Consider the following 14114-nt stretch of genomic DNA (forward strand, 5'->3'; position numbering starts at 1 on the left):
ATGTCAGGCTGCCATACAGGTGTGTAAGATACAATTGCATTTTTGTATGAGATTGTGTAAGATTTACTGATGGTTACCTTCTAACTACAAATCTGGACAGTGTTCTTTCTCTCAACCCCCCATTTATTTGTGTGTGTATACACATGCACATGAACTTCTCAAGAAAACTACAGTTAAAGAAAAAGCAAAGATAGCTGGGATGGGCTTGTCTGAAGTAGAATTAGGCCAGGATATTGGCTTAACAATTTAGGTGTTACAGAGAATATCACAGATTACATGACTAGTGGTCTTGGATATATATTGTGCATTTGTGTTCCATAAACCACAGTGATCTTCAAGCTGGGAATGAGCTCAGTATCACTCAGGGGAATGGCACCTGCTGAATCACTAATGTGATTTCCAGTTGCATGCAGGGCTTTTCCTTTCACCTGCAGGTCTTGTGCACGGTCAGGCAGGTTTATGCAACTCATGGTGATAGTGGCAGTTCACCTGAGAAAATGCCCATGAGTGCATTTGTGAATTTGATCATCTTGGAGACCTAAAGAAGAATGTGCCCAGGTTGTTGGTATCAAATTATTCAGAATATCTGAATCTTACTGGTCAAAGAAACTGTGTGGATCTCAGTACAACGGCATGTGATGCCCAAGTAGCCTTCTGTAATGTAAACTGAGCTCTCAAAGTGGTGGAGCCTAAGTGATTTGTGACTTTTGCACGGCTCAGATGGTCATACTTCTAAACGCAAGCCCATTTAGTCAAACTGTGCTACGTGCAACGAGCCTGACCTTTCAGATTTCCTGCCCGGCCTTTTCTTCTCAGAAGCGAAGGAGTTTCTTTCTCTTTTCTATCAGTGGCCAGAACGGGACAGTCAGCAGTGCAGACGCCTGGGGTACATCACATCTCATCCGGCGAGGCAGCGTGAGGTGGCAGCCGACAGGAGCTGCACAAAGGCATCTCAGCCTCCACTTCCAGCCGCCAGCACCTCGGGGAAAGCCGAGCCACGGCCCCACGGAGCAGCTCCCCGCGGGTGCTCGCCCACACTGAATACGCCCTGCGCCGCTCCCTCGGGGCTGAGGGTTTGGTCCCCCGGGACCTCCCAGGGGCTGCGGCGGCCCCCGGCCCCCACGCGGGACGTCCCGCAGGCGGGGCGCAGGCGTGCAGGGCCGCAGCGTTTGCCTGGAGGCACGCGTGGGCTCCGCCAGGGCCGGCCCCCGGGGGCTGCCCCCAAGGCAGGGTCGCGGCCGGCATCGGAGCCAGGCAGGAGCGGGCGCTTCAGTACCTGGTAAACGCGGCGGCTTCAAAGAAGAGCAGCCTGGCGGCTCGGGACTTCCTTCTGCCGATAAGATCTTCGCCTTCGCTCGTCACGGGCGGCGGCTGCCCCGCTCACTCGGCTGCGAGCTGCTAAGGCGAGGCGAGGCGGGAGCGGGCGATGCGCGGGGCCGCCCCGCTGCCCCGACCCCCTCCGTCCCGCGCAGCCCCGCGCCCCGCTCCGCCGGCCGGGCGGCGGAGCCGAGGCTAGCGGCGACATGGGGACCCTGGGCAAGAGGAGGGAGAACCGGTGAGTCCGCTCGGGCCGGGGGCTGCGGGGCAGGGGGGCAGGAGGCGGCGGGCAGGACCCGCTTTCACCCTTCCCAGCGCCGGTCTCGCCGCGGGGCGCTCGGAACCTGGGGGGGACAGGGCTCTGCCGGGGGGCGCCTCCGCCCCCGGGGAACCTGCGGGTGTTGCGGAGGTCCCTGAGGGGTCCCCTCCGCGGCCCCCGGGGGCTGCGCTACCGCCTGGCCAGTTTTGGGGTGCCTCTTCCGCCGGGGTCCGCCGAGCGGGCCGCGGCGTTGCTCCGACCCTATCTGGGGCCGTGAACTTTGCTTTTGTGCGCTGTTCGGTGCCGGCTCGGATGACCAGACCGAAAATATCCTCCACTAAAACTCGGGCTTCGCCGCCACCGCGTCCCGAGCATCCTCTGCCCTGAGCTGCGGGGGCCCGGCACGAAGCTAGGAGGGGTGGTGGCCGAGCATGTAAAAAGAGAACCCTGAAAGCTGATCGGGCCCTCGCTCTGCTTTATGAGAGAACAGGAAGTCAGATCACAGAGCGACGAGGGAAATCTAGAGAAAGGGGGAAGGGAACAGAAAATTCTTTGCATAGCTAGTGCCAGATTGAGCGCAGGAGAGCTGAGCGATGGTCGCTGGCTCTGCGGGGTCAGGGCTGCGCTCTGCTGGCGGTGGGCGAGGAGTGACATCACGTGGAGTTCTGTGGCTTTTCCAGCGTGGAAATGAGTCAGAAACTTAAGTGAAGTCTTGAAAGTCGCTGACATGAGGTAGGGTCCAGTCTGTCTTCGCCAGGCATCCGTATTTCCATATTTGTTCGGGACCACCTGTATGGGATGCTGGCGTCGTTACTGCAGTCTCTGCCTGTATGTGGTATGCACACTGGATACGTTTCTATGCCTTTTCTTCTCAGGATTGTCAGTGTATTAATAAAAAGTTTTGCATAGTGCTCTGTCAAAGAAAAATTGTATGAAAGCTTAAGATAGCAACTTAAAGATGCTGCAGTAACTTCCTTAGGGAGATTGTGGAGTGTGAATTGTCTCAAAATAATCCTGAGTTTTATGGAAACAGTAGTGACTGTTGCCCTTTTGGGAGCCGTGCTGTCATGCTCTCAAGTCAGATTTTGAAGTGGTTCCTGTTATTTGCAGGTGAAAATGTTTCAGCACTCTTCATGATATTTGTTCTTCTTTAATGTTTCATACAGAAAGAAGAACATGTCCACAAGTAATGAACATATTTTAATACTATCTGTAACTAATGCATTCTTAGGCTCTGAGAAACGATAATATGAGCAAAATACAAGCCTAGAACTAGATACTAGCTTTATTTTTGGCCTCATTTATAGTTGTAAGCCTTTCATAATAAAACCATTAATTCAGTCATGTATGCACTCTTAAAACAATTTAGTAGGAAATAATAGTATAGAATGGATACAAACTCACCAGCAATTTTTATTTATTTATTTATTTATTTATTTTGTGAAATGCTCCACTGTAAAGTTGCACTGATATTTTGGGGACTTAGAAAATCACTTGGAAAATCACTATTAATAAAGCTCGTCTGTGTTTTTTCAATGTGTAATATTTGATTATAGTTATATTTTTTTTCTTCTTTACTTTTGGTAACCACAAAAATATGTGGTACACTAATGCATAATGATGTTCCTGTTACATGACTTGTATATACAGTTTAAAGTTTTGCTGCTGTTTTTTAAACTTGTGCTAAAACAGTAATGTAAACATACCAGAAGTCTTATTGCTTTGCTTGAGAGTTAACCTGAGAGATCATTCAAGGAGCTCTATAACTGTGTGCTCTACAATCCACGTTTAGAAGGAAGAAAAAATAATTTACTGAGTAGTCTCTTTGGTGTACTTATTAAGTGGGAGGGCTATGTATTTCATCAACCTAGCTTCAGGGAATTAATTGCCCTTTAAATTTCTCCCCCTTTTCCATGTAGCATAAAATTTGCCACTCACTCATCTTGTACTTACTTCGCTACTGTGTTTTCTTCTAGGCAACCTGCCCAAGGATGCAGCACTGTTCCTGAATCAGCACTTGAGCTGAAGCAGATCAGTCATTGTCACAGCCTTTCAAACCTTACCCAAGTCACAATGGTGCCACTGGGACACCTGGCCAAGGGGGCGACTTTGGAAGATCTTCTTGAAACCTGCATTCAGTCTTTTGGTGAGTGTCTGGGAGTTTTTGGAATGGTATGAATATGTTTCTGTACTGGTTATTTCTAGGTCATTTACTAGTGAATTACATTGATTTACTAGAGAGTTAGAAAGGCTTAACTGATTGTTATGCATTCAGTAGGTAAATGGATATTTTATGGGTTTGTTGATCTTTGTATGCATGTTAATATATGCCAAGAGATTGATGTGATTATTTATTTATTTTTATCTTGAGAGAATAGAACAAACCCCAGTCATTCGTACTTCCTTATGTTTGTGCTTTTTTTCCCTCTTTTATTTTATTTTTTTTTTAATTGGTTCTTTGAATATCAGTTTGGTAAACTTTAACAAGTAATCATTATGTTACTGTAATATGTTCATAATGTGTCAATGATGTGTTTATGTTAAATATTTTGAAATGAGCAGAGCTATTTTTAAGATGAGTAAACTAACGTTGGATTGCCTCTTACATTATCTGTATAGATTTTAAGTTGTATCTCAGTAGTGAGAAAAAATCCTAATAAAAATCACAGCTGAATTCTTTTTCAAGCCATTCATTTCTCTTTCTGCCATAAGAATTGTAGTACATGGATGATTATTGCAGTAACCCTGTATCCTTAGTCTACTTTTCCAATCTTTTTCATTAGTAAACATGTTCATTTTTTTTATATGATTAAAATATACTAGTACTGAAGCACTCAGAAGGGTTCCAAATACTTTGTAGGTAATTTGTTTAACACTGTATCTTTCAGTAATGTGAACTACTCTGAAAGCATCTTGCAAAGTTTACTTGCAGAGTAGTCCTTAAACACTGAATGCTCTCAAACACCCACTCACCTCTAAAAATAATTAATCTGTGCAGTTAAATAGTAACACAGCGTTGATGTAGTACTGCAGCACATAAATACTGTATAAACAATGACTAATCTTTAGCATCCATTGGAAATGTTTTTTTTTTTGTTTTTTTTTTTTTTTTTAATATACTTAAAACTTGTACAGAGAAACGTGTCTGGGAAAAGTTGACAAAACATCCAATTATCAATACTGTTTTGTTTCTTTCTGGCTCCTTTCCTCCTCCATTTAATTATTGTAAATAACGTATTCATTGAACTGCTACAAAGCCCCAGGTTTTAAACAAACATCAGTTATAAGTTTTGATTCACTGGGAGTGAGGCAAGACATCTAAAGCATGTGTAAGACCTTTGTACAGTTAAAATATTGAGATTTTTTAACCAATACTAACTTGTATCTATTTTTATGTGGTTGATTTTAAGTACGATATGTAAAACACTGAATGGTTGATTTATTTTGCTTAGCTTTATTTTAATAACTTTTTCATATTCGAAGTATATAAATCAGCATGTGCTCTCAGATTCCTGGGCATCCATGTGTTATAAGGACTAAGGTGACAGAGATAAGAAGTGTACCTGTCCAGTTCAGTTGTCAGTGCATGTGAATCTTTCAAAAGGGTTTCATAGTTAAGCTCATTAAGGACTGCTACAGTCATGATGTGCACGGTAGACACTGAGACTCTTTTTTGTGTGTGTCTGTATTTGCGTGTCTTCTATGACATTATGCATATTCTTAAAATATGTTGGAATTTCCAAGCTGAGTATTTAAGGTAACTGTAAAATGCAACTTAAAACTATAGATAACCTATTTAACAAAGTTGCTTAGAGAAGGTTTTTGTAGCCATCAACAAAAGTGCTGTGGAAAATATGTTTATTTTGTCATGCCAACAAAGGAAGCAATGGAAAAACTTTAATCTGGGAGACTGAGGAGGAGTAGGGAGAAAAAGAGTGGGTAAAAAAAAGGCTGAATTATTACAAGTATATTGAATGATTAAGCAAGTTTATTCCCATGCATAATATTAAGTGTATTAAGTAAAGCTACTACCCTTTATTCTAATCAGATTAAAGTTGTATTCTCAGTTTCAAATATGCTGCTGTGTGTTATTTTGTATATTATTCCAGAAATTGATTATTGTAATCTGAACAAGTGTTACTTCAATATTAAAAATGCTGAATCCTCCAAGACTTAAGCACAGATCTTCTTACTACATTTTTAATTTGCTTTCTGGAAAAAAGCCCTTGATGTATTTACTGTCTAGGGTTAAGAAATACAGTATGTAGTAGATAGAGATGTTGATGTGTCACACTTCAGAATATGTACTTAATCATGTTAATACTATACAGCACTTGCTAGTATTATGTATACAATTATAAATACAGTTTTTCTATAAAGTATGCTGCCAAATTTATATTCCTGAAATCAATTATAAAAGCTTGGAAAAAAAAACCACATTATGTGTAAGAGAGGCTGCTGTCAAAAATGGTGTGTAAAGGGAAGTTGGCAGCCTTCTGCCATTTATGTGAGGAATAGCAGAAAGATGGCCTAACCAAGAAGGCATTAAGAATTAACCCACACTTAAAACTGTGGAGGGCACAAGTATTCATAATTTGTCTTACAGTATGGATAAGGGGGAAAATGAGAAAGTGGGATGTGTGAAGCTCAAATAATGAGTGAGAAAATTTTGCCACAGTGTTGTAAACAATTCCAGGATGTTTTGTAGAAAGGCAACTTTCAAGAGAAAGCTCAAGAGAGCTGAGATAATCTAAAACCTATGCTAAGGAGGTAAGAAGCAAAGATTGGATCTTGGAGTTTGTGATATTGTCTGTGGGTCTGCAAAAGTGCTGGTTAGAAAATGACAGTAGAATGTGGATTTAACACCTTGATTTACAAGGTAGTGAGTCCAAAATCAACAAGGTGGTGGTTACCTGCTGTTTCCAAAAGTTGAGAGTTAGGTGGACTTTCATTTTCTTTTTTAGAAAAGACCAAAATCTTATTCAGTGTAATCAACTTGAACACGTACTTTAGAATGATTAATGTATTCTCTCTCTCCCCTCTCAAATCTGGCCATCTTTAGCTTGAACAGCGAGGGTCATATGAGGTAGCGTGAAGTCATGTGGATAACTACATCTGAGAGAAGAGTGTAGCACCAGTGCTTATTTTATTCAACAGCATGATTTTTATTAACAAAGATAGAAGGAGATGCTGAAAGAGGCTTCTTCAAGCCATGGAAAGGTTGCGTCAGGATGAGTAAGATGAGTTCCAAAAAAGAATTGCCAAAAGTAAAGGCAATAGAAAAGCCAGGACATGGACTAGGACAAGAATTCAGGAAAAGAAGAGTACGATGAGAGAATGAAGGCAGGTAGTTTCTCAGAAAGGGACATTGGTCCTGTTTTTAGTCTATGTAGAAGCTTGTAGAGGCTTGAAACAGCTCTCAACAGTGCAAAGAGGAAAAAATGTGATTAGATAGGACAGGGATTAAAACATTTTCTATGTGACTGGGAAAACCTTTCAGCTTTACAAGTACCTGCAGGATGCTGTTACTGCTATGATCTAGATTGACAAGAGCTGCAGAGTGTAAATGAATGCATTACATTTGATTGCCTTTGAAAAGAAGGGAAAGTGTAGGAGCTGACAATAACATTTATGGATTAAAAAAAAAAAAGGTTGTATGGAAGGAAAGAAGTCGTAATAGAGGAAAAGAGAAATCAAAGGAGGGAGGGGAGTGGATAGAGGGGAAGAGCAGGAGGTAGGGTAAGGTGACTGAAAAGACTAGAAAATGTAGCTTGCATAAGGAAGGGCTAGATTTGGTGGAACCTCTCCATCGGAGATGTTAATTTGGAACAGAAAGGTCTCCTACTTTTAACTAACACCTACTTTTAATTTCCTCTTTTAATTGGCAACAAGATGGCTGAAGCTGTGAATTCATGGAAAAAAAGTAATTAATAAATCTTGGCTTAGAATATGACAACTTCAGGAGGGAGTTAATTTATTCTGGAGGAAGTCTTTGCTAGTGACTGTGATTCTGTAGTGAAACTGTAGATAAAACAATTATAAAAGTGGCTTTAACTCCTCGTATCCATGTTTTCCTATTATGTAGTATATAAAACTATTTGATGGTCAGACCGGTCTCTGGAAGTCAGTACGACTTTGTCTCCTACATCACTGCTTGGTTGTAAAGACACTAGTACTATCAGCTTTGTTGTCAAAACCACCATAGTAGCTTGCTGTTCCATGGCCACATCGACTATTTAATGCTGACAGTTCAGTAGAACACAGGAAGTGTACGCTCAGTAGCGGAGCTCTATTTTTGCTAGTTCTTCTTTATAATAATCTTTGCAAGACTGCATAAATACATGTTGACATATATTTAGTCCAGAAAGTGTTACAAATTAGTAAAAATATTTCAGCAGTGTTCACTTCACTGAATAATTATATCTTAATTTTTTAAACTCTGTATCTGCTACATATAGAAGTGAAATAACAATACTTCATCATACGTTTTATCCATGGCTATTCTAATGCTACTGCGAGCTTGATGTTTTGACTGTTTGTAGTAAGTCAGTTTCTGTTCTAGCAGATGTTTTCTTTCCCCCTATTTATACATTCACTGTGTAGGGTAAGAGATCCCAATTTATTTCTTTGACTTTAAGCTTCTATCTTACCATGTAAATGTTGAATTTAATGTTGAAGTGTGCTGATTTTTTATTTTTTTTAAATACATCTTTTGAAGATTCAATGAACTATTTTAATGTGCATTAAAGCTTATAGGCTATATAGAGTTAAAGGGTCTTTCCTCTGAGTACACAATACATTTGTTTAAATCATTTTTACAAATGTTTATAAAGTCTGTAGCAATTGGGACAAAATGTATCTGTAGCATATTGTCATTTTTCTACCTCCCTGCTTTGTTTACAGCAAAGTCCTGAAATTTTACTTAAAATTACCTAACAAACACTCCTAAGAGCATACTTGACAGTCCTAATTTCTACAAATGCTTCCTGAAAACATCAGAGGGTCACGAAGGAGCTAAGAAATCCCTAAGCTGTCACAATTTTAATATTATGAAGTATTTATGTCTTCAGCCTTTGAGTGTGGATCTTATATATTTGCCTCTGTGTCTAAGCACTACAAGCATACTTGCTGTAGCACATAGAAGAGCTATGCTTAACCTGTGCCTGCTTGTTCAGGCACTTCAGTTACTGCTGGGCAAGATGAGCATGCTCAGTGGAAAAAAGAAATATGAAACTTCTTTTAAGTGTCTGTCACCATGCAGTGTCCCTGTGCGTGGTTTCTTGAGAGATGTAAGTAAAGGGTTTTAGGGAAGCAACTGGTTGTTCTTGTTGTTTTTGTTTTTTTCTCTTCCCCAGAGTACATGTACATCTATACGTGTACATAATACACATACATTAATACATGTTTTATGTATTGTAATTCTATATAGAAACTCAGTCATGAAAAACTGTTTGCAGTGGAATTAATTGTTTGTCAGTCTTCAGTAGGGAAAAAAATTGTATTTTAAAAAAGATTTAAACCCGCAATCCACTTTTCTAAAAAGCTATTATTTTAACTTCATAAATTAGTAATGTTAATAGAATTCATGTGAACCTAGTGCAATTTGCAGTTTCTAATGGTCATACTAATCTTAGGCTGTGATGCAAATTGTTTTGCAGTATATGATCAGCTTATTAAACCAGCTTGTTGACTCAGTGTGGGATAAAGAGAGTGTTTGTAAACTAACCTTAGAAATCTGGGAAACTGGTTCAGGACTGATCTGGATGAAAGATGCCAGATAAATATGTGATAGAATTGAGACCATCTGTCAAAGGAGCTGGTTGTCTCTGTAGGTGATCAACAAGTTGATCATAATTTATGTTTTCAAAAATAAATAATTATTAAAAAAAAAAACAACAACCTATGTTAGCAGTGTTGTCTAGTTCTGTGAACTCATATTTCTATAGCTCACTTTTGTATCAGTATCATGCAAAAACATAATGAGTCTTCTAAGAAAAAAATTCTACTCAACATAAATACATTCTTCTAGTCTAGTTGCAATATGCAATAACTAATAAAACAATCACAGTTCAAGTACCAAGTTTATCAAGTTTATCTTTACTCTTTTACCAAATATACCAAATTATAGAATATAATTGCCTTTTAGTCAGAATTCTGGCTTTTTTTTTTTTTTTGTTAGCATTGCCTAGCCAGTCATTTGTTTGTTTGTCTCATGTTTGTCCCTTCTGCTCCCAAAGTCTAGAGTGAATGTTGAAGTCCCTGACCCCCCCAAAAAGTGATTAAAGTTTGTTCACAGTGTTATACTGTGTTACAATGGCATCAATGATTATGTGTTTAGTAATTTGGGTGTGATTTGGTCAAATACAGCGCAGAAAATTTAGTATTGCTTGGCAACAGAAACTATGTTAATGATCAGTTAATGACATTGTGGGAACAGAAGAGCAGCTGTTGCTCTGTAGAAAGCTAAGTGCCATTTAGCTAACTATTAATGGTAATTGTGATAGTACCAAAAAGAAAATGATTTTTTTTTTTTTAAACTGATGTCTGTGGGTTTTTTTCCCAAAGAAATTAAACTGGATTTCTTTGTGTGTGTTTTAAAGTTCCAATTAGCTAATTTGACTTCGGTCTTTTCAATATAGTTGTCTGAGTCATGAAATAAACAATAAAAGAAAATACATAGAACTTAGACATCTTGCTTTACAAAGCTGCCTCCCATTTACTGATAGTTACCATAGGGCTATGACAGAAAATTATATCTTCATACCTGTAAATGTAACTTCAGAAAAACAATATAACTTCTAATTTGCAGTGCACAAAAGCTTAGATAGCAATAGAAAATAATTCATTCTCTTGAGAATGTTTCATGAATTTCAATTCTTTCTTCTCTACAGCATATGTATGAAGTAGAAGCAAGAAATCAGTCACTTGCTCTTTAGGCTTCCCCGTGTGTTTTACTTGTTTGGTTTGTGTATGCTTTAATGTTGAGTCTTTCAGTATTCTGCTGTTTATTGCCAGGTATAAATACATACTTTGGCAATGCTCTTTATAAGTCTGAGAAAGAAGGGGCTTCCCATGAAGTATTACACAGTTCAGTAGATGTTTCTGTTACCCAGGATAATTTTCTAAAATTTATAAAAAAAAGATAATTTTCTAAACATGATAACACTTTTTTCCTCGCATTAAAGAGGTCAGAATGTGAAAGTGCAAAAGCTGGGAAAAGGCAAAGGTAAGAGAGCACCCATTAATAGCTATTAAGATTGTATTTGCATTGGAAATAACTTCAGGAATCCTCAAACACTGCAGCTTTAATGTTCATGTGTATATAGAGGTCATGTTAAGAAGAATAAAGTGCTTAGTGTCACCTATATTGTGGTCATGCCATAATTCCTTTCTTTTGAAATACAGAATCCTCTGGCAGAGAACTGTAGTGTGAGATGATTTTTTTCTATGTTAACCTTTACGTTTTCTTGAAAATATTTCACCTTCCAAATTTATGGTTTGGATAAGGATGAGGTTGTCAGCTCTGTTCCTCAGCTATATTTAATCAGCTCTGTCTAATGTTGGTCTCCACTATGTAGTGTTATTCTTTTAAATAATGTACACTAGAAAAAAAACAAACAGTGTTTACTTTGAATAAGAAAATGATCAGATACCTCTGTTATTAATATTAAGAAATGTACTACAACAGTACTTGGGAGGCATGAGACACTTTCTGTGCTAGAGCAACTGCTGCTGTGGGGCCAATAAAGCTTACACATGAACATACGAGAAAATTTCTCTGGTGAAAACTTGACATACTGCAGCTAGCTTGAATCAGCAATTGGGAAGCTTCTGTATGTAAGTATTTGATAGTGGTGCATGGTGCTTAGGTGTGTTTTAAGTCAGTAGTGAAGCTGAAAGCTTTTTGGAAACTTTTTTTTTTTTTTTTTTCCCCTGTTTACAGAATAAGATATGTCCCAGTCTGAGGAAGGGACAAAGGCATGCCCGCATCTGCTGGGTTAGAAGATAGCTTGCCTGGTAGTGTGTAAATGTTAATTCCAGAAATATATCTAGAAGTTAGACCGAAGACTGGGAAGCTGAGGTATTTAAGAGAAATTTAAAACTAAGTCAGAAATACTATACTAGAGCAACTTTATAGTTAGGGTAGAAGTACGAGTAAGCAATGAAAGTCAAGGCCAGAAACTGGGGTCTAAGCTACCTGTAACATCTCTTAGGGACCTAAAGGAAAGCTGCTTGTGTCTGCTGCTCTGTTACAGTTCACACTTTCAAATGAAGCCGACTTCATGCTTCTGTGGGTTTGATAACTGGATGCACCAGGATCAATCATGTAGTTAGATAGAAGCTCATTGTAAAAACACTGTTGCTGTGGGATGAGTAAGTGTGAAGCATGCAGCTGAGGTGAGTGGTCACCTAGTGGTACCATCTTGAGAATTTTCTGTTTCTGTTCTGGAAGTCTGGTTTGTCTTAGCTACCTGTGTTTATACCAGCACAGCTGTGTTGCCAGGCATTACACCTGAATTATTCAGAAGTTGTCTGTAGCTGAAAAACTTCACATGGCTCCTTTAGTATGATGACTTCAAGTTTTGAAAAAACTTGAGCTCTCAAATTACAATTGTTAGGCTCTATAGAAAAAAAGTACTTGATTTAAAAGTTTTCATCTACACTCGCCAAGATCAATGCTTTAACCATACTGTAGAACAATGAATATTAGCGTGTGTAGGGGCGTGTTAAGTTTTTACCTTGTTCTGTGTACTTGATATGAATTTCCAAGGCTAATGGAATGCTTTCCACCCACATTTCATTTGGTTTCTCTTGAAGAACATTTTAATTTCTCAGAATCATCCCATTTCCCCTTGACAAGAGCTTTTATCCTCTTGTTTTCATTTTAAAGAATTATCCACCCAGAGCTTTCTGCAAGATTTAGCTTTCCAAAAGCTGTTTCTGAGAGAGAATAATGGCTTTCCCTTGAGGCTTTTAGCCCCTAATGTTCCCTACCTGCACACAGAACAGTCTTATTATCCTTCTTGGATGCATATTAGACTCACATGTGTCTTGGATATATCTGCATTGTTAATGAGTATTTGGAAGAACTTTTTTTTTTTCTGCTTTCTTTTTTTTTTCCTTCCCATTCTATAGGGAGTTTGAAGTGGGAATTAGACTTGGGGAACTGTCACATTTATAGCATTTCTTTCAGCATTTCTGTTTATTTGGCTCATTTAGGGTTCTGCTAGTGCACAACTCATCACAATATAGTATGGTTCTTTCCTCTCTGTAAAAATACTGATTTGTTCTCATTTTAATTTTGGAGGTTTTTCCCATAAGTCCAATTGCTTGTGTAAATAAGTTTATATATTACTCACCTAGTGGCTACAAGCATTTATGCAGACTAAGCCAAATTTAAAAAAAAAAAAAAAAAAAAAAAAAAAAAAAAGCTTTAATGCAATAATTCCCTGAATGCTTTGGTTTACTCTGAGTACCATTCTTTTACCTAATTGATGCATCATCTTTGTAAGGTCATAGTAATTAGCTTACACCATTTCTGAAAGACATTAACCATCTAAAATAATAATTTGAAATGAAGAAGAATTCTCTAAGAACAAGTACTAAGTTCTTAGGGTACACTTAGAGTAATCAGTTGTAAAAATCAGTTGTAAAAGCAGAGTACAGTGAACTTGATATACAGCTGTTCCACAAGAAAGAATATCAACATGAAGACAGACTTTAAAACTGAAAAGGATGTAATGGTATTGTAGTACTGCAGAAAAGGCAAAAACTCTAAGGGGATATATGTATGCATAGAGGAGTGCATATGCTTATTTTTATTATTTATAACATATATATACAGTTATCCTGTGTGCCATAGCTTTATATATATATACATATATATTCAAAATAATATGCTAACTCTGATGCTAAGATGTCTTCTGGATTACTTTGTTCAAGTTCTCTTCATAAGTGGGTAAATTGCTGAAGGTTCAGAAAACATTAAAGTTGACCAGAGATCTAGAAAGTCTGGCTTCTAAGGAAAAATTAAAAAAGACAATATTAATGTTTCCTAATAGAGAAAAGATGGGGGAAGAAATCTTTAAATAGAAAAAAATACATTGCTAAGGAAAACAGAGTATTTTTTCTCTCTACTGGGGGTTGGATGTAATATCCTGAAGCTGCTCACATTTTCTAATCAAAAACTTAAGGCAACAGGAAGAACTCTGACACAGATGGTCAAGTGCTGGAATAAGTCACCTACAGAGACTGGTATCTTCATCACTGGTCAATTTAGCAACAAATTAAACTGGTTCTGAAACACACTGGCTTACAGAAAACCAATTCTGCATTGGAATGGGAACATTAGCCTCTAGTCCTGATGTCTACGTTAACTGAGCTTTCACCTGCCTGTAACAAATAAGGCTATTTATGACTCAAAAAGTAAACACCCTAGTTTAGTTTGAATCTGTTTCTCAGCTCTTGGTGATGGCATTACCCAACATAAAAAGGACATGGAACTTTTGGAGTGAGTCCAGAGGAAGGCCATAAGGAT

The 14114-nt window shown here is 38.6% G+C and overlaps 1 protein-coding gene across 1 annotated transcript in view; it reads left to right on the forward strand.

Moving 5' to 3' along the window:
- Positions 1-956: 956 nt before the first annotated feature.
- RASGRP1 (RAS guanyl releasing protein 1) overlaps positions 957-14114 on the forward strand; it is a 43139-nt gene continuing 29981 nt past the window's right edge. Inside the window, exons 1-2 of the mRNA XM_082762094.1 lie at positions 957-1555; positions 3553-3722. Coding sequence (XP_082618220.1) covers positions 1524-1555; positions 3553-3722 — 202 coding nt within the window. The 5' untranslated portion in view covers positions 957-1523. The remainder of the gene's footprint in view (positions 1556-3552; positions 3723-14114) is intronic.

Source organism: Aythya marila (genome assembly GCF_965140915.1).
Source record: "Aythya marila genome assembly, chromosome: 5".
Classification (NCBI taxonomy): domain Eukaryota; kingdom Metazoa; phylum Chordata; class Aves; order Anseriformes; family Anatidae; genus Aythya; species Aythya marila.